This window comes from Dama dama, chromosome 32, assembly GCF_033118175.1.
Source record: "Dama dama isolate Ldn47 chromosome 32, ASM3311817v1, whole genome shotgun sequence".
In the NCBI taxonomy this organism is placed as follows: Eukaryota; Metazoa; Chordata; class Mammalia; order Artiodactyla; family Cervidae; genus Dama; species Dama dama.
The window spans coordinates 21,490,255-21,510,856 of NC_083712.1; the positions used below are offsets into that span (position 1 = coordinate 21,490,255).

The 20,602-nt window shown below is 44.7% G+C and overlaps 1 protein-coding gene across 2 annotated transcripts in view; it reads right to left on the minus strand.

The window, feature by feature from the left end:
* Window positions 1-19,772, minus strand: part of CENPU (centromere protein U) — a 41,232-nt gene extending 21,460 nt beyond the window's left edge. The window contains exons 1-3 of one of the 2 annotated variants that reach the window (XM_061134756.1): window positions 19,697-19,772; window positions 16,533-16,581; window positions 13,664-13,781 (exon numbers count right to left, since the gene is read on the minus strand). In XM_061134756.1, coding sequence (XP_060990739.1) covers window positions 13,664-13,781; window positions 16,533-16,581; window positions 19,697-19,728 — 199 coding nt within the window. In that variant the 5' untranslated portion in view covers window positions 19,729-19,772. Of the gene's footprint in view, window positions 1-13,663; window positions 13,782-16,532; window positions 16,582-16,864; window positions 17,067-19,696 lie in introns of those variants that run through there. The other variant, XM_061134757.1, reaches the window with a different exon arrangement.
* Between the last annotated feature and the right edge of the window lie 830 nt (window positions 19,773-20,602).

The following is a 20,602-nucleotide window of genomic DNA, read 5'->3' on the forward strand; positions in this document are numbered from 1 at the left end:
TCCAGGTGAACAAAAAAATAGACATACAAGTCAGCAAATTTATGATTCAGAAAGAGACTCTTGAGACATTAATGTCAAATAAACGGTTCTAAAAAAAAAAAAGAAATCAAAGTGAAAGCATGGAACCAATTAGGAGGTCCATATGGAAATTGACAAGAAATCAGTATCTGTAACAAATAATCCACAAAGATTCTCCTCTTCCTTCCTTCCATGGACATTTACACGGAAATCTCTAAGAGATAATACACAAAACTTATCTCCTATCTTCCTGCTTGGAAGAGATATAGTATATATGTCAGAAAACCCAGAAATAGACAGTTACCTCCATACAGAAAACAAGCTGTATTTAGGTTTAAGCACTCCAAAGAGCTGCCTGCAATTACAGAGACGTGGGTTCAGTCCCTGGGTTGGGAAGATCCCCTGGAGAAGGAAATGGCAACACATTCCAATATTGTTGCCTGGGAAATCTCATTGACCCAGGAAAGTTGTGGGCTGCAGTCCACGTGGTCACAAAGAATTGGAGACAACGGAGCAACTGAACCACCACCAGCCTTGAGTTACTTGCTGGGATTTTAGAGAACAAAGTCAGGTTCGTGCGTTTTTATCTCCTCTGCTTCCGCAATGTAGATCCTCTGCCTGAGCTCCAGGAGCTTTACTCACTCTCCTCTGTGACTATCCTGTCCAGGCTCTCAGGAACTACTTGACTCATCTGTCGTCCCCCAGACTGAAGGGGGAGCCAGGCCACTTTATATTCAAGTGAGACAACTATGAGATCTCTGGGTCTGTCTTTAGAGAAAATTAACTTCTAAATGAGCTCTATTTAATTGGCTTAAAGGAATCTGAGTGCTTATATACATTCTCAGAAAGATAAAAGAGGCTCACTAAGATACATTTGGGTTCATGTGATCTGGGAAATATTCAATATTTAATTAACCTCTGGCATTAGAGCTAGCTTAAGCTTGTGGGTTTAATTAATTCAGACTTGACTTTAGAGTGATCAATATTAAGTATACTTTTATCATACCTAGGGTTATTGAGTGTTAGTAAGTACATATTGTTTGTTATGAAATTTGTCAACAGGGAAAATAAGCTGATATGAAATTTTTAAGTAAATATAACCAGGATAAGAACTTTTTAGTAAACTCTATGGCAATAATTATGCTTTGGAAACATCCGTCTAAAACACTCTGCAAATTTTGGTAAATTGAAACTAAATTAAGTTCAACAACAGGAGTTCATTGAAAATCCAGGCCTTTTCAAATAAGATAAAATATTGAAAATACCAATTTATACAAAGGTCCAAATTACCAACTCTTGTCTTCTTGTGAGAGAAAAACTAAAGATGTTTTGTGCCACCTTACGATGTCCTTCACCGACCTATAGAATGCTAATATAGAAGACAGTTCATGGTTGTTTAAGGAAAGTAGGATGTGTGTTCTCAGAAAAGAGGGTATGAAGAATAGAAATGTATTTTGTTGAAAGGAAAAAAGGTGATTTTGCCTTGGAACTGGCTATTTCTGAATGGGGAAAGAATAAGGGACAAAATATGGCTACAGAAAGTAGTGAATGCTTGTAAAAGAGGAACAATGACAAAGGAATTTTGTATGTGGTCAGAATTTTCTAAAGTTGGATTAAATGAGGTAAACACATTTTATTAAGAATAGGTTGATGTGCGACTGAATTTGGTTTTTCTCTCGTAAGGGAACAAGGTTTTCCTGGAATACACCTTTTTGATAGCAGACCATGTGAGTTCCTATCCCCTGAAGGGATCTGTATTTACTTCTGAAAATTATTTTCACCTCAGCTTAACAAGCCATTGTTTGACGCTGTGATTCCCTCTGACTGGGAGTTTTAAAACTTTTTGAAAGGCTCCCCTGGGGGCTCAGTGGGAAAGACATAGCCTGTAACGCAGGGGATGCCAGTTCCACCCCTGACCCTGGGTTTGGGAGGATCCCACCTGCCATGGAGCAACTAGCCCATGTGCCACAGTACTGAGCCTGCGCTCCAGAGCCCAGGAGCCACAACTACTGAGTCACGCTCTCAGAGCCCGAGCACTGAAACAAGGGAAGGCACCACAATGAGAAGCCCGCACACGGCAGTGAGAGAGGAGCCCCTGCCCGCTGCAAGCAGAGAAAGCCTGCCGCAGCAACAAAGACCCAGCACCGCCAAAAATAAAAATAAATACATTAAGAAAAAAAACTTTTCGAGATTTTTGAGACTCCCCAAATATCAAATTTGAACTAAAGGTCTTTTGACCTCAAGATACTTTGGGGGTGCTTCAAAGGGTCCCTGGAGCACCCCAAAGAAAGATCCTAAACTAACTGGGTTCATTTGGTATGTTAAATTATGTGGGAAACATTGTCCAAACTCGCTGTTGCCTGTGTCAGATACAATCATTACCCTCTCCCCGATTTTATCGAAGCCATCAGACAGAGGAAAGGGTTTGGGTTCTTCTGCTGTCTAGTCTCTCACCTTACCCCATGTCCAAACAATCCCCTGAGGGAATACTCCCACCTCCAGGCCCTCCTTGTCTAACACCCATGTCCTTTTGTACTGTACCCAACTTCAGTCTCCCATTGGAGAGGCCCTGCACATCCCCCAGGAGTTCACTTTGCACCTCCAGGACTTCCTTCACTGCTCCACTTGGCAGCACTCACACAGGGACAGACCAACTACTGGGCTGGCCACTTGCAAGCAGCCCACATCCTAGGTTTTATAGGTGCTCCCCATCAAGGAATACACCCCAACACAGGGAAAACTTTATTGGACATGAGCTTCATGGCCAACAAGTGGAGTCCTGCCAACACACTGGCACTGCTTCAAATGTCCCCTATTGGGTGCCCCTCACTGGAGAGACTGGGCTGACCTGAGATGTCAGGTTATGAATTAAAGGGAGCAGAGACTCTCAAAATCCCATCAGATAAGAAAGGAATTCAGAGAACATTCCAACTCCCCTCCGACAAAAACCTCCCAAGGACTGTCTCCAGGACTCTGGACTTCAATTCTAGAAGCGCTCTTGGTTGCAGGTTACTCAGTATGGCAGGATCCTCTTCTAAGCCATAAGAAACACATCTGGAATGTACACTTAGTAGTAGCAGTAGTGTTAGTAGCTCAGTCATGTCCAACTCTACAAAATACCATGGACTGTAGCCCACCAGGCTCCTCCGTCCATGGGATTCTCCCGGCAAGCATACTGGAGTGGGTTGCCATTCCCTTCTCCAGGGGATCTTCCCAACCCAGGGATCGAACTTGAGTCTCCTGCATTGTGGGCAGATTCTTTACTGTCTGAGCCACCAGTAAGATACCAAACTGTAAATTTTAAAAAATAGATGGACTGAAAAGAAAAAACTTAAACTTTACTGTAACACTGCCATGCCTTTATATACATTAGGTAGATGGAGAAAAATGCCTTGAAAATCGGTCTCTAAATTACAATAACATCTTGCAACTGGATCTTTACTGTCACAAGATGGGAAAATAGACTGAGATTCCCTATGTTCAAGCCTTCATGGTTTTTTACCAAAACCCTGTTCTACTGGGCTCCTGTAATCAAAAGCCAGGGGAATCAGAAAGCATTCCCAACATTTTAGATGATCCCCTTTAACCTTCTCCAATTCTCAGAGGTGAAACAAAGGCTCCTCTGCTTCCCCAGAGCCACCGAGTTTCCCAGATCCCCATGACCAATCCCAAACTCCACATTCCTATGTCCCATACACCCTTCATCACCCCTGAAGGGAGACTGACTGCCCCCAGGGTAAACTCATAGTGGAACTTCCTGTCAACCAGGATCAGAGAAAATACGCCCTTGAAGGGAAGTGACAAACAGTGAAGGAACAGTCAGGGTACACGTGCCTTTCTCTTGAACTGATTTTGTCCAATGCAAACAAAGACGGGCCGGTATACTGAAAACAATGGTAAGTTTGTTGCAGGGTTTCAGGCCCTAACTCTGGCCTTTGACTGGGAGGATGTACAAATAGTTCTACTATAATACTTGCTTTGGACCTGAGGAAAAGCAGAGAATGTGGGCAGCAGTCCAGTGGCATAGTACCAGCCTGACCAACCCAAACATTTTGTGATGGATGGAGACGCAGTCCAAAGTCAGGAGCCCCACTGGTATTGTGAATCCAGGGATGGGACAGAAGCCATGAAACACGTGATCCATTGTGTTATTTGAAGGGATGAAAAAAACCTATCAAAAATGCAATTAACTATGAAAGGGTTCAAGGAGTGACCCAAGAAGAATAAGAAAACCCAGCCTTCTTTCAGGGGCCACTAGTGGAGGCTTTTGGAAAACTGACTAGCACTGAACCCTCCAATCCCAGGGCAAATCTCAGCTATGACAACATCTGATCAGTCAGTCTGTCCTTGATACTCCGCAGAAACTCCAGAAGGCACAATTAGGCAACAAACCCTGATGACCCAACTCCTAGAGGTGGCCTTGGGTATTTAATAATGAGCAGAAGAGAGCCCAACATGAGAAAAACAGGCCAGGGCTCAAGCTAAACTGACGGGGATCCTGGAGGCTCCCTCTGAGAGGTCTATCTCCATCGAGGGGGCTTTGGGTAGTTCCTGACGTGACAGGTAATAAGATGGATTTTTTAATTGATACCTGAGCCACTTACTTCTTCCTGATTTTTCAAGCAGGGCCTCTTTTCTCCAAAAGCTGCACAGTGACTGCTGTTGATGGAAAGTCTCTCATCTGTTACTTCACTGGGCTTCTCCCGTGTCAATCTGAAGTGTCTGATGTCACCTGCCTTTCTGGTTGTCCCTCGGTGTACTAATAGAGAGGGGACCTTCTGGGCTCCCCTAGGACCAGTAAACAATTAGGATACCTCGAACAGCCCCGTATTTTGACTCTGACTACAGAAGACCAATGAAAAGAGCAAGGTCCTATTCCCAGCCATATTCTACAAGGAGTGAACCCACATTTTGGAAACAATGCGTACCCAGGAGGGCCATCAATGCCCAACCTGAAAGAATCAGCTTTAGGCCAGAAGCCACTTACCCTAACAAGAGACAATATCCCATAAAGTTGGAAACAAAGAAGGGCTTACAACTCCTCATCCCTAAACCCTTACAACATGGCCTCTCGGCGCCATGCCAGTCTCCATGCAATACTCCTATTTTCCGGTCATTAAACCAACTGGGGAAAGTAGAGTGATACAAGACCTCAGAGCAGGAGAGGGCACTGTGGCCCCTATTTACCCTCTTGTGGCCAATACTTATAAAACATTAGCCCAACCCCTGAGGATGCTAAATGGTTTACTGTGCTCAACCTCAAGATTGCTTTTCTTGTATCCAAGCCTATCCCCCCTCACAATTGTTTGACTTCCACTCAGGCCAAATGCAACAATATACTTGGACAGTATTGTCTCAGGGGTTTCAGGACAGCCCACACTTGGTATCCCAGGCCCTAAGAAAACAACTATGGGAGACACACCTAAAATAACGGGCTATTTTACAGTATGTACATGACATATTAATATGTACCTCACCATGGTGGTCTCAGATCAAAATACCACTTAAGTCCTTAATTTCCTTGAGGCTACAGAGCCTCTCAAAAGTACAACAAATCTCCGAGCAATGAATTAAATATCTGGTATACACTATAAACCCCAGGAATAGACAATTATCTCCATACAGAAAACAAGCTATATTTGGACCTAAGCACTGCAAAGATCTGCCTGCAATGCAGCAGACATGAGTTTAATTGATTAGTCAAGAAGATCCCATGGAGAGGGAAATGGTAACCCACTCTGAAATTTTTGCCTGGGAACTTTCAAGGGCAGAGGAGCCTGGCGAGCTGCAGCCTACCAGGTCTCAAAAGAGCTGACTACGACTTAGCAACTAAACAATGACAGTAACTCCAAAACAAAGAAACATCTCTGTTACCTGAGGAAACCAAAGCTGAAAAAGACACATGTACCCCAATGTTCACTGCAGCACTATTTACAATAGCTAGAACATGGAAGCAACCTAGATGTCCATTGACAGATGAACGGATAAAAAGCTATAGCTGCTGGCTCAGAAGTAAAGAACCAGCCTACAATGCAGGAGACGCAGGTCTGATTCCTTAGTCAGAAGATCCCCTGGAGGAGGGCATGGCAACCCACTCTAGCGTTCTTGCCTAGAGAATCCCATGGACAGAGGAGCCTGGCAGGTTGCAGTCCATAGAGTGGGACATGACTGAAGAGACTAACCAGCAGCCGCAGCAGTATACACAATGGAATATTCAGTTCAGTCGCTCATTCGTGTCCGACTCTTTGCAACCCCATGGACTGCAGCACACCAGACTTCCCTGTCCTTCACCAACTCCCAGAGCTTGCTCAAACTCATGTCCATTGAGTCGGTGAAGCCATCCAACCATCTCATCCTCTGTCGTCCCCTTCTCCTCCTGCCCCCAATCCCTCCTGGCATCAGGGTCTTTTCAAATGAGTCAGCTCTTTGCATCCAGTGGCCAAATTATTGGAGTTTCAGCTTCAGCATCAGTCCTTCCAATGAATATTCGGGACTGATCTCCTTTAGGATGGACTGGTTGGATCTCCTTGCAGTTCAAGGGACTCTCAAGAGTCTTATCCAACACGACAGTTCAAAAGCATCAATTCTTCTGTGCTCAGCTTTCTCTATGGTCCAACTCTCACATCCATACATGACCACTGGAAAAACCATAGCTTTGACTAGACAGACTCTTGTCAGAAAAGTAATGTCTCTGCTTTTTAATGTCTCTGCTGTCTAGGTTTGTCATAGCTTTTATTCCAAGGAACAAGCGTCTTTTAATTTCACGGCTGCAGTCACCATCTGCAGTGATTCTGGAGCCCCAGAAAATAAAGTCTGTCACTGTTTCCATTGTTTCCCCATCTATTTGCCATGATGTGATGGGACTGGATGCCATGATCTGAGTTTTTTGAATGTTGAGTTTTAAGCCAGCCTTTTCACTTTCCTTTCACAATGGAAAGGGGAAATTTGGAAAGTAATATTTCACAATGGAATATTACTCAGCCATAAAAAGGAACACATTTGAGTCAGTTCTAATGAGGTAGATGAACCTAAAGCCTATTATACAAAGTGAAGTAAGTCAGAAAGAGAAAAACAAATACTCTACACTAACATGTATATATGGAATCTAGAAAGATGGTACTGATGAAATTATTTGCAGGGTAGCAATGGAGAAACAGACAGAGAGAACAGACTTATAGACGTGGGGTGGGGGGCGGGGAGAGGGTGAGATATATGGAGAGAGCAACATGGAAACTTACATTACCACTTGTAAAACAGCCAACGGGAATTCGCTACATGACTCGGGGAACTCACACAGGGCTCTGTACCCACCTAGAGGGGTGGGCTGGGGGGGAGGTGGGGGGGGTTCAGGAGGGAGGGGATACATGTGTGCTTATGGCTGACTGATGATGTCTGGCAGAAACCAACACAATTCTGTAAAGCAATTATCCTTCAATTAAAAATAAACTAAAAAAAAAAAAGACATCTCTACCTTTTTCCACATGGTAGGATTTTGTAGAGTTTGGATTCCAAAATTTGGGCCAATGGCTAAGCCTCTGTATCAAGTCACTAATGCTCAGATATAGAACCGTTACTTTAGAATGAGGAACAGGAAAAGGCTTCACATGATCATCAACCAGACCCTCACCAGAGCGCCTGCTCTCAGTCACCCCGATCTGAAAACGCCATTCATCCTGGGTGTGGCTGAAAAGCAAGGCAAGGCTTTGTGGTTCTTATACAGAAGCCGGAGAAGATTCTGAGCCTGTTGGGCATTTTTCCAAATAACTAGATTTCATGGCCCAAGGTTGGCCTGGCTGTCTCCACGCAGTAGCTGCCACCACTTCATAACTGGAAGAAACTAACAAGCTTACTTTTGGACAGCAGCAGAAGTCCAGTCCCGTCATCAAGTACAAGGAATTCTGGAGATTACAGGTCACTACTGGCTAACTGGAGGCCGTCCTACTAATACCACGCAGTGATCCTTGAATCATGAGAACTAACCTACAAAACTTTCCATACCCTCAACTTTGCTATGCTTAAGCCTGATGAGAGCCCACAGCCAACAGAATCTTGCCTCAGAACCCTTGACCAGGTTTATGCCCGTAAATCTAATCTAAGAGACTAAGCTACAGAAAACCGAGGATGAATGGTTTACTGTCAGCAGTAGCTTTATTAAGGATGGAGTCAGGAGGGCAGGGGATACTATCATGAGTACTCAGAGTGTCCGAGAAGCAAAACCTTTCCCGGCCTACACTTCAGCCCAGAAGACTGAACTGACAGCTCTAACCTGAGCCTTAACCCTAGAGAAAAGATAAATTATAAATACATACACAGACTCAAAATATGCCTTCCATGCTTTACATGCTAGTGGAGCTATTGGAAAAAAAAGAGAACTTTTAAGTACAAGAAATTCCTCTATGAAGTATGAGGCTGAGATTTTGCATTTCATAGAAGCAGCTCAAAACCAAAATACATAGCAGTCATTCACTGCCACAAGCATCAAAAGGGAATTTCTCAAATTATCCAAGGAAACAACTGGGCAGATTGGGATGCAAAGAAAGCAGCTCTGATGCCCATAACAGAAATGGCATCGTTCCCACCCCTTGCCCCTTCTACCATTATACCCAGATACTCAATTTCCAGAGACCTGGGAACAAGACCAAGGGGGAACAAAGGGTACAGTTGAGCACAATTGTGGGATAGTTTGAGCATTCTTTGGCATTTTCTTCTTTGGGACTGGAATGAAACCTGAACCTTTCCAGTATTGTGGCCACTGCTGAGTTTTCCAAATTTGCTGGCATATTGAGTGCAGCACTTTCACAGCATCATCTTTTAGGATTTGAAATAGCTCAGCTGGAATTCCATCACCTCTACTAGCTTTGTTCATAGTAATGCTTCCTAAGGCCCACTTGACTTCACACTCCAGGATGTCTGGCTCTAGGTGAGTGATCACACCATTGTGGTTTCCAAGTCATTAAGACCTTTTCTGTACAGTTCCTCTGTGTATTCTTGCCACCTATTCTTAGTATCTTCTGCTTCTGTTAGGTCCATACCATTTCTGTCCTTTATCGTGCTCATCTTTGCAAGAAATGTTCCCTTGGTATCTCCAATTTACCTGAAGAGATCATTAGTCTTACCCATTCTATTGTTTTCCTCTATTTCTTTGCATTGCTCACTTAAGACGGCATTCTTATATCTCCCTGCTATTCTTTGGAACTCTGCATTCAGATGGGTATGTCTTTCCTTTTATCCTTTGCCTTTTGCTTCTCTTTTCTCAGCTATTTGTAAAGACTTCTCAGACAACCATTTGCCTTGCTGTGTCTCTTTGTCTTGGGGAGGTTCTGGTCGCTGCCTCCTGTACAGTGTTGCGAACCTTCGTCCACAGTTCTTCAGGCACTCTGTCTATCAGATCTAATCCCTTGACTCTATTTGCCACTTCCACTGTATAATCATAAGGGATTTGATTTAGGTCATCCCTGAATGGCCTAGTGGTTTTCCTTACTTTAAGTTTGAATTTGGCAATAAGGAGTACATAATCTGAGCCCAAAGAAGGGCAATGCCAAAGAATGTTCAAACTGCAGCACAACTGCACTCATTTCACACACTAGCAAGGTAATGCTCAAAATCCTTCAAGCTAAGCTTCAACAATACATGAACAGAGAACTTCCATATATACAAGCTGGATTTAGAAAAGGCAGAAGAACCAGAGACCAAATTGCCAATGTTTGTTGGATCACAGAAAAAGCAAGGGAATTCCAGAAAAACATCTACTTCTGCTTCATAGACTATGCTAATGCTTTTGAATGTGTGGATCACAAGAAACTGTGGAAAAAATCTTAAAGAGATGGAAATACCAGACTACCTTACCTGTTTCCTGGGAAACCTGTACACAGATCAAGAAGCAACAATCAGAACCAGACATGGAACAATGAACTGATCCAAAATTGGTAAAGGAGTATGTCAAGGCTGTATATTATCACCCTATTTATTTAACTTATATGCAGACTACATCATGCAAAGTGATAGGCTGGATGAAGTTCAAGCTGAAATCAAGATTGCTGGGAGAAATATCAATAATCTCAGATATGCAGATGACACTACCCTAATGGCAGAAAGCAAAGAGGAACTAAAGAGCCACCTGATGAAGGTGAAAGAGGAGAGTGAAAAAGCTGGCTTAAAACTCAGCATTCAAAAACTAAGATCATGGCATCTGGTCCCATCACTTCATGGCAAATAGATGGGCAAACAATGAAAACAGGGACAGACTTTCTTTTCTTGGGCTCCAAAATCACTGCAGATGGTGACTGCAGCCATGAAATTAAAAGACGCTTGTTCCTTGGAAGAAAGGCTATGACCAACCTACAAAGTATATTAAAAAGCAGAGAAACCATTTTGCTGATAAAGGTCCACAAAGTTATGATTTTTCCAGAAATTATGTATGGATGTGAGAGTTGGACCATAAAGAAGGCTGAGCACTGAATAATTGATGCTTTTGAACTACGCTGTTGGAGAAGAGTCTTGAGAGTCCCCTGGACAGCAAGGAGATCAAGCCAGTCAATCCTAAAGGAAATCAACCCAGAATATTCATTGGAAGGAAGCTAAAGAAGCTCTAATACTTTGGCCACCTGATGTGAAGAGCTGACTCATTGGAAAAGACCCTGATGCTGGGAAAGATTGAGGGCAGGAGGAGAAGGGGCGAACAGAGGACAAGATGGTTGGATGGCACCACCAACCCAATGGACATGAGTCTGAGCACGCTCTGGGAGATGGTGAAGGACAGGGTAGCCTGGCGTGCTGCAGTCCATGGGGCCACAAAGAGTCAGACAGGACTGAGTGACTGAACAACATCACTTCACGTTGGTCAGAATGGCCATCATCAAAAAATCTGCAAAGAATATATGCTGGATAAGATGTGGAGAAAAGGAAACAATCCTACACTGCTGGTGGGAATGTAAATTAATACAGGCACTAAGGAGAATGGTATGGAGATTCCTTAAAAAAACTAGGAAAAAACTACCATATGACCCAGTAATCCTACTTCTGGGCATATACCCTGAGAAAACCCTAATTCAAAAGGACACATGTACACCAATGTTCACTGCAGCACTGTTTACAATAGACAGGACACGAAAGAAACCTAAACATCCATCGACAGATGAGTGGATAAAGAAGGTGTAGTACATATATACAACAGAGTATTATTCAATCATCAAAAGGAACAAATTTGAGTCAGTTAAAAGTGAGGTGGATGAACCTAGACCCTGTGAAGTCAGTCAGAAAAACAAACATCATATATTACAGCAGAAACTAACACAACATTGTAAAGCAATTATCCTCCAATTAAAAATAAATTAAAAAAAATAAAGAAACATACAGGAATGATCATCGCAGTATTGTTCCAAATAACCAAAAAAAAACAATTATTCTTTCAAGATTAGTTTGCATGACTAATATGTGGTATCATCATACAATGTAGCAACTCACACCAATGGAAATGAACAAACAACCACTACCTACAGCTGTTTAGGGACTTTCCTGGTAGGTAGCTGGCAAAGAATCCGCCTGCAATGCAGGAGACCCTGGTTCGATTCCTGGGTCGGGAAGATCTGCTGGAGAAGGGATAGGCTACCCACTCCAGTATTCTTGGGCTTCCCTTGTAGATCAGCTGGTAAAGAATCTGCCTGCAATGTGGGAGACCTGGATTTGATCCCTGGGTTGGGAAGACCCCCTGGAGAAGGGAAAGGCTACCCACTCCAGTATTCTGGCCTGGAGAATTCCATGGACTGTATAGCCCATGGGGTTGCAAAGAGTCGGACAGAACTGAGCGACTTTCACTTTTACTTTTCACAGCTGTTTAGATGATTTCACAAAAGGAGATAAGTGAGCAAAAGAGCCAGAAAAGAACACATAACGTATGATAAGAGAGAATACATAATGTGTGAGAGCATTTATATAAAGCTCAAAAGCAGGCAAAACTAAAACAAAATGTTAGAAAGATGACAGGGATCACTTTACATCCAGAAGGAGGGAAGAGCACTGACTACCAGGACACACACAAGGGCTTCCATCACAGTGGCAACATTCTGCTTCTGAATCTGGGCGGTGATACCTAGGTGAGTGTTTTCTAGGAACTTCCTGGGCAGTATGCTAAGAGCAGTCAGTCAGACAGAGAAAGACAGATACTGTATGACATCACTTATATGTGAAACGCAAAAACACAACAAACTAGTGAATGTAACATCAAAGAAGCAGACTCCCAGATACAGAGGAAAAACCAGTGGCTTGCCAGTGGGGAGAGGAGTGGGGCGGTACAGAGGAGGGGGATGAGAGGTGCAAATCTGGGTGTGACCAGGCTCAGGTGTGCTATACAACACCGAGAATACAGCCAAGATTTCGTAGTAACTGTAAATGGAAAGTAAGCCTTAAAATTGTGTAAGACAATTTTTAATTAAAAATAGATTTTGAAAAAAAGAAAATGAGGCCTATCCAAACAATGGACTATTGAACTGTAAGAATTTTTAGGAATGAAGAACTGATACTTACTACCATGTAGATGAACCTTGAAAATACTACCCTAAATGAAAGAAGACAGTCACAGATGACCACATACATCGTGTATGAATCTATTTAAATATTCAGAACAGACAGACTCACGGAGACAAGAAATAGGTTCATGGTTGCCAAAGGGCTCCAGAGAAATTAATAATGGGCGTGGAGTTTCTTTCCGGGATGATTAAAACATCTTGGAATAGAAAACAGTGATGGTTGTACCATCTTGTGACTACACTAAAACTGAACTGAACCATACACTTTAAAACGGTGAATTGTATGGCATGTGAATTATATCTCAATTTTTAAAATTATGATTTCTTTTAGATTCAGATCTTTTACATTTAGATTTCTTTTAGCTAAGAAATTAGAACATTTTATCAGGTCATTATAACATGTTCTGATAATGATTACTTTTCATCATGCCAAAAGTACAGTATTTTCTTTTATTAACAAAAATTAGACTCAAAATACTAGACACCAAATAAAAAGTATGTGAGAAGGTTTATGTTGTCAAAATTCCCTTGAAACTTACTCCTACAAAAAATATGTGATCACTGCTGTTCTAGAGGTGGAACTAGCACTTTCTATACCATTTCTGGCCTCTAGGGCGGCCAGTGACAACAGAGAGCATGCCCATCTGGACAGGTCACACCCCCCTCCCTGGTCCGCCAGGTGGCAGCCCTGTCTCCCAAACACTCCTGGGCCCACAGGCAAAGCTCTCCTGCAGCATCCTCTGCCTTCTGGTGTCTAAGAGAAGAAAAAATATCCCTCTGGTCCTCCCTAAGGTAAAGCCCCTTTCCATGTGACTACTGGAGGTAAGAAGTAAGTATTAGTCTACATCCCTCTTGTCACAAAGTCCTGTAACAGGAACCCTAACCTGGCCGGCTCGCTGACCAGTGCTACCAGCAGAGCCCCACTTTTTCTTAGCTTCAGGGTACCTAGAAGTGAGAAAAATTAATTCAAATTATCAAATACTCCCCAGAACACTGTATTCATGTGGGGACCACCTTGCTTTTATATATAAAGGCATTTCTACATTTTTATTAGTAACTAGCCTAAATGCTATTGCTCGAAGTACTTTAAAGTTTTCAGAATATAGATTGAAAATACTAACCAAAGCTTTCATAGGATTCTTCATCTTTCTCATTTTCGCCCAGCCTGCTGAGGCTTGAGAACCGAGAATCATCAGGAAACTCAAATACATCCAGAGGCTTGTGCGTCTGGCCAGCTTTCTGAAAGTGAACAAAGTTCAAAGTCACCGAACCGGCCATACCGAACAAGAACATCACAAAGCCGACCTACGTGGCAAGGACACTGCTGCTCCCGCCGGTGCCCAAGGAGCGAGCCTTCGCACTCCCTTGGGGGCAGAGGCTCTTCTGGTGATCTAAGGCGGGGTGGGGGAACTTTTCTAGAAAGGACCAGGGGGTAAACACAGTTGACCACTGAACAACGCAGGGGTTGGGGCGCCCAGCCTCCGCACAGTGGAAAATCCCCGTACGACCCTAGCAGCTGGTCTCATCCGAGGTTCCACTTGCGGGGGTTTCAACCAACTGTGGATAGTGTAGAACCTACTACTGAGAACAATCCGGATAGAGTGAACCCTCCCAGCTCAAACCTGTGTTGTTCGAGGGTCCCTTGTACCCAAGATCGCGGACCATGAGGCTCTGCGGCTGCTCAGCTCAGCCATCGCGGTGTGGAAGCAGACAGGGCGGTGCAGCAAGAGCAGCACAAATGTGCTGCAATACAGCCTCATGGAGCCTGAAATCTGAGCTCCATGCTTTCACATGCCATGAGACAGTCTTCTTTGATTTTACTTCAGTCATTTAAAAATATAAAAACCATCTTTAGCTCACAGGGCCACGGGTCACAGCCAGCCACTCCTAAACCACCAAGGGGTTGCTCTCCAGAAACAGCCACTTACCCCAAAGCTCCCAAACCAAGGTCCGTGAACCAAGGTAAAGTGGAAGTGGTCAAACAGGAGATGGCAAGAGTGAACAACCACATTTTAGGAATCAGTGAACTAAAATGGACTGGAATGGGTGAATTTAATTCAGATGACCATTATATCTACTACTGTGGGCAAGAATCCCTTAGAAGAAATGGAGTAGTCAACAAAAGTCAACAACATCATAGTCAACAAAAGAGTCTGAAATGCAGTACTTGGGTGCAATCTTAAAAATGACAGAATGATCTCTGTTCATTTCCAAGGCAAACCATTCACTATCATAGTAATCCAAGCCTATGCCCCGAACAGTAATGCTGAAGATGAAGTTGAATGCTTCTATGAAGACCTACAAGGCCTTCTAGAACTAACACTAAAAAAAAAAAATGTCCTTTTCATCACAGGGGACTGGAATGCAAAAGTAGGAAGTCAAGAGATACCTCGAGTAACAGGCAAGTTTTGCCTTGGAGTACAGAATGAAGCAGGGCAAAGGCTAACAGAGTTTTGCCCGCGCTGGTCGTAGCAAACACCCTCTTCCAACAACACAAGAAGTGACTCTACACATGGACATCACCAGATAGTGAAATCAGATTGATTGAACTCCTTGTCCCAAAATTCAGACTTAAATTGAAGAAAGTGGGGAAAACCACTAGACATTCAGGTATGACCTAAATCAAATCCCTTATGATTATACAGTGGAAGTGACAAATAGATTCAAGGGAATTAGATCTGATAAGAGTGCCTGAAGGACTATGGATGGAGGTTTGAGACACTGTACAGGAGTCGGTGATCAAGAGCATCCCCAGGAAAAAGAAAGGCAAAAAGGCAAAATGGTTGTCTGAGGAGGCCTTACAAATAGTGAGAAGAGAAGAGAAGCTGAAGGCAAAGGAGAAAAGGAAAGATATACCCATCTGAATGCAGAGTTCCAAAGAACAGCAAGGAGAGATTAAGAGAGTCTTCCTCAGTTTTGAGGATATACAGGGGTAAAAAGTCCTGAGTGAAGGAAAGAGACTGGGCTTACAGGGCAATATACTAATAAGCTCCATGAAGACTGCCCCTCACATCCTCATGAAAGACCACAAGACACAGAAAATTAGAAAAAACATTCAGTAGCTCTGGACAAAATGAAAGGAGCCATTCACAGACAAGAAAATGTGAGGAAATTCTGGAGAAGAAATACAGGAGACGGAGTAAGACTGAGAGACAAACACAGACTCGCACTCACAGACCCTCCGTGAGAAACCACTCGAGGGGTGTGTGGGGCTGGAAGGGGCGCTGAAGGGGGGCTGACGGGTCCTCTGGCCTCCTTGAGCAGAGGCGCCCCCAGCCCTGGATGGCAGCTGCCTTCCCGAGAAAAGGACAGGAAGCTGGAGAAAGCCATCCAGAGAACGAGCGGGCTGGGGTGGGGGCGCAGAGGGATCCCAGGGCTTTCCAGGGGAGAAGAGGGCCCCCTCCAAAGCCAGGGGCCCAGGGGAGCAGCGGGAGACACCCTCCAAGAGAGAGAACCAGGGGTGGGGCACAGAGCAGGGAGAACCCCAAGGAGACACATTGCCGGAGGTGTTTCATGTGAATCTCTAAGGCCAGCTCGACAAGTCACTGGAAAATAATATGAAGTGAGCTGGGAGTATTAAAGAAATGCACCTGCCTTCACACACATTTATTTCTAAGACTCACCACACCCTAAAGTAAAAATACCATGTGAGTAAAACTACATGGAATATGATGAACTCATAATTGCGGAAAAGTGTAACAACATGGAGAAATGGCTACAAGTGAAAAAAGCAAAATACAGAACACCATACAATTTTTAAACAATGTCAATTATCAAAATGAAAATGAAACCAACCTAGGCCCAGAAAAAGAGATTCAAAATGTTAATGCTTTCTCCCTTGTACTGGAAAGAACAGGAGGAAAATGAATATACTTTTCCACTACAGGAAAACAGAGCTTACTGAGTCTACGGAATACTGAGTCTCCCACACAATGTTATTTTGCATTTTCAATTACGAGCATTATATTAAAATATAAAACGATAACTTACATCTTTCACGGAATGTGTTCTTCCTGCATGGTTCTTCGAAAATCTCGCACTAGGAAACAGCAAACACACGCACGAGTTAGGAAATACTTAAAAATAACTGGGGAAACACTCGAACTGGCAACGCAGTCCAAGTATTTTCTTTCCAAGTTCCTCTCCTTGTTAGTTGCACTAACAATGTGCAGGTGATGAAATTCAGCTAATGGCAAATCCCCTTAGAAAGCAGAACCCATATCTCACACACATAAATAATTTATAGGCCAAATCATACTACCCACATATAATTAGCATAGCTCTGCCCTCAGGACACAGAGAACTCCTAAGCCTGCAGTCACCCGTGTCCCTGAAGTTGCATCAACAGCCAAGGCTGGCGTCCTGCAGAAATGTGCTAGAGAGGTGCCTCTTCCTTAAGACCTGGACCCCGCTGCATCCCGTGCCTGGCTCTCACACACGTGTTCTCATTTAGCTCCTTAACAGTCCTCCAGGTGGAAGTGAATCCCTCCACCCAGAAGCATATTTGCCCAAAGCCGCAGGTGGCTGGGAAGGAGGGAAGCCTGTGATAAAATCTGCTATCAGTCCACACCCAGAGCTGCCCTCTTCCCTCCCCTTCAGGATCCCTCCAGAGGGCATCAGGATGAAAGGATAAAGTTCCATCTTTAATCAGCTTAAGTAAACCAGATGTCACAACAGAGACCTGAACAAAAAGTGAAAATAAGAGACACAGGAAATACTCCTGCTGGTGACTGTGCGCTGAGTACCCTGTGTGCTTCAGCGTGGTGCCAGGGAACAGGGCACCCTGCACCACCTTGCACAGACCCCCCCCTTTCAAATGCACCCTGTACACACCCGTAAGCAGAGAGCAAAGTCCATTTAGTGTCTGAACGAGCAATTTTTTACCTATCTCTTTATGTGATATAACTTCAAACTTCAGAGAAAAATTGTGAGAAGAGTCTGAGAACCTTCTGTACACCCTTTACCCCACTTCACCAACTGTTCACATTTTGTCTCACTGGCTTCCTGTGTGTCTGTGGATGGTAACCTGGGGACACAAGTGTGTCTTTTCTAAGAGGGCATTATTCTGTGCAGTCACAGCACAATTTCCAAAGCAAGAAATTTAACACTGACATAATTGTCTAATTTACAATCCCTATCCAAATGTTATCAATTGCCCTGTCATGTCCTTTAAGGTTTCCCCCAGCATTTTTTTCCCCCTAGCATTTTTTAAAATTTGTTTTGCTATTTTTTCCTTAAAAAATTTTTTTCTTGTTCTAGCATTTTTTAAAAGGAAATACAAGAGGATGTAAAATTAAGATTTCTTAAAACTTGTGTTGCATCATATGTGTACATTTGCATACCCATTGTGATGTAAAACATTATTACTGTGAATTACAGTGAAAAGATAAAGTTGGAAAACTGAAGAGTGGGTCCCAAACATCAGGAATCAGAATCACCTGGAAGGCTATTAAGACCGCTTGGCTCCACCTCCAGAGTGGCTGATTCAATAAACCTGGGATGGCCCCTGAGAGAACCTGCATTGCTAACAAGCTCCCAGGGCTGCTGATGCTGGTCAAGACACCACAATTTGAAAAACCAATCCTTTATTTGATTCTCAGACCCAAAAAAGAAGATGGAGCAGATATTCGTTTTACAGCCTCTATGATTCTGGGGTTCAGAAAAGTTAACTGACATCAGTGGTCACACAGCCAAGTAACAGGACTAGAAGCCAGATCATATAAGGTCGTAACCCACTCTTTCCTGCCTTGTCTGTGCTCAACAATGTGGTCACATTTTCTCCTCACCTTAGGCTAGGAGGGAGGTGAGGCTACCAAAAGATAGAAACCTCTGTGATAACACATGGAAAAGATTTTGGTGTAGGCATACTAGTGCGTTTCAGGGGGAGGGATGAACAAATTTCCTGAGTCTCAATCAAAGGCAAAAATGCTATATGTGTGTGTACCGCAGGTGGGGGGGGGGGGCAGGAGAGGGAGAGAGAACCCCCCTACTGGAGTAGCTGATAAAGTTCACCTCTCATAGATCACTTGGTCAAGAATCTGCCTGCAATGCAGGAGATCTGGGTTCAATTCCTGGGTTGGGAAGATCCCCTGGAGAAGGAAATGTCAACCCACTCCACGATTCTTGTCTGTAGAATCCCATGGACAGAGGAGCCTGGCAGGCTACAGTCCATGGAGTTCCAAGAGTCGGACATGACTTAGCGACCAAACCACCACCACCACTTGTCAGTTGAGTCTCAAGCATCTTATTCCTTCCCAATCCTCCTCTCTGCTAGGGGAGTCTGGTCCTACCCGCTGGCCACAGGAGCCTAGTCTGTTTACCCCACCACCCTGCTTTGTCCTGCTCCAGCGTGTCCCCTACACTGTTTGGCTCTCCTGCACCCTCACGCTGCATCTTACAAACTGCACCTTCTTCAGCAGCTCTCCCACCGCCCAGGTGGGACTCCTCCAGCCTTGAGAACCAGCCAAGGCCCCTCCAAGCCAGGCCCAGGCAGGGCCTTGGATGTGCTTCAAACACCTCCAGAGACACTTTCCAATGAACCCGAGAAAAATAACGTTTTAGAGAGCAGATAGGCAACGTATTTTAACCTGCGTGTCCTTTCAGCTTAATAAAAAAAAAAGTTTGAACCATCCTGGCTGGAGTCCACCCCTTTAAAAATAACAAGCGGCAGCTTGGGCTCTCCCCGCCAACGTAGTTCAGCTTTACAGTCTGTGGTTTGTGTTACAAAAACAAGCAGGGTCTCGAAAATAAGGATACTGACTCCAGTTCGAGTGTCAATGCTAGTGTTCTTGCTAGAAGGTGCAATCTGGCAAGTAGTAGGTACTCCTTAAATTACTATTCGTGGGACAGTTTGTTTTAGAACACCTGGCTTCTACTTTAGAGCACGTTTATCCGCACAAAGGGGACGCTAGCCGACGCCTCTCCCCGCAGCCAGACACGGATGGAAGCGGACGCCTTTCAACCTCCCCGCAATCCTGTCACGGTGGGGACATTATTATCCCCACTTTACAGAAAGGCCCCGGGGGCCAGTCGCTCGGACACGGTGCGCAGAGGCAGAGCCAGGAAACTCGAGCAGCTCCGAGAGGCCCAAGCCCAGAGGAAGAGGAAAACAAAGGGGGGACCCCGGCGGCTCTCCAACAGCCCTCAGAACTTACTGCGACAGCCGCGCGGGCCGCGGCCGATCCATTCCAGCCCGCGCGCTTGCCGCCGACGCAAAAACTCCCGCCAAGCCTCGCGCTACTCCCCGGCGGCCAATCCGGGACGAGCATGCAGGCACGCCGCGCCCCGCCCCTCGACTCCGGCCCCGCCCCTATCCCCAGCCCGGCCCCGGCCCCGCCCACCCTAGCCCCGCCTCCAGGCCCCGGCCCCGGCCCCCAGGCCTTGGAAGTCTGCGGGCCAGGGCTCCGCCCCATCCTAAAGCGGTAGAGAAAATGCAGCCTGGAATATGCGAGAACAGAGCTGGAGTCCACGTCTTACAACCAGTTGCTGACGGTCCCCGCCCCTCCGAGACGCTACATTCTTACCTGGTTTTCTTGCCTATCCGTCCGCCGCGCAAGTTTTCCGCCAGGGCCCGCCCCCGGGTTGGGGAAGGGAGGAGCCAGTGCCTGAAAGCTACCTAAGAGCGAGCGCGCCGCCGAGGGGCGGATCCGAACCCGGGGTTCGCGCGCCGGGTGCTTCGCCGCCTGCGCAGTTATCTGGTGCGCTGAAAATAGGGTTAGGCTTTCAGTCAGCTGGTACTGAATCAGATGTGTGGGCTTGGCTTATCATTTTATTTCTACCCGTGTTTTCATTCGTAAACGGGGAAGGACCCCTTCTAATATGCTCTTATTCTCTGCTTTCTCTTTAAAAACGTACAATCCTGCAAAAGAATGATGTTGGACTCTTATCATACCGTAAATAAAAATGAACTTAAAATGGATTAAAGACCTAACTGTAAGAGCTGAAACTCGTAGAAGAAAACACAGGGTTAAGGCTTCATGATATTGGATCTGGCCACGATTTCTTGGATGTGACGCCAAAAGCACAGTTTGGGATGATGAAAAAGTTCTGGAAATGGATAA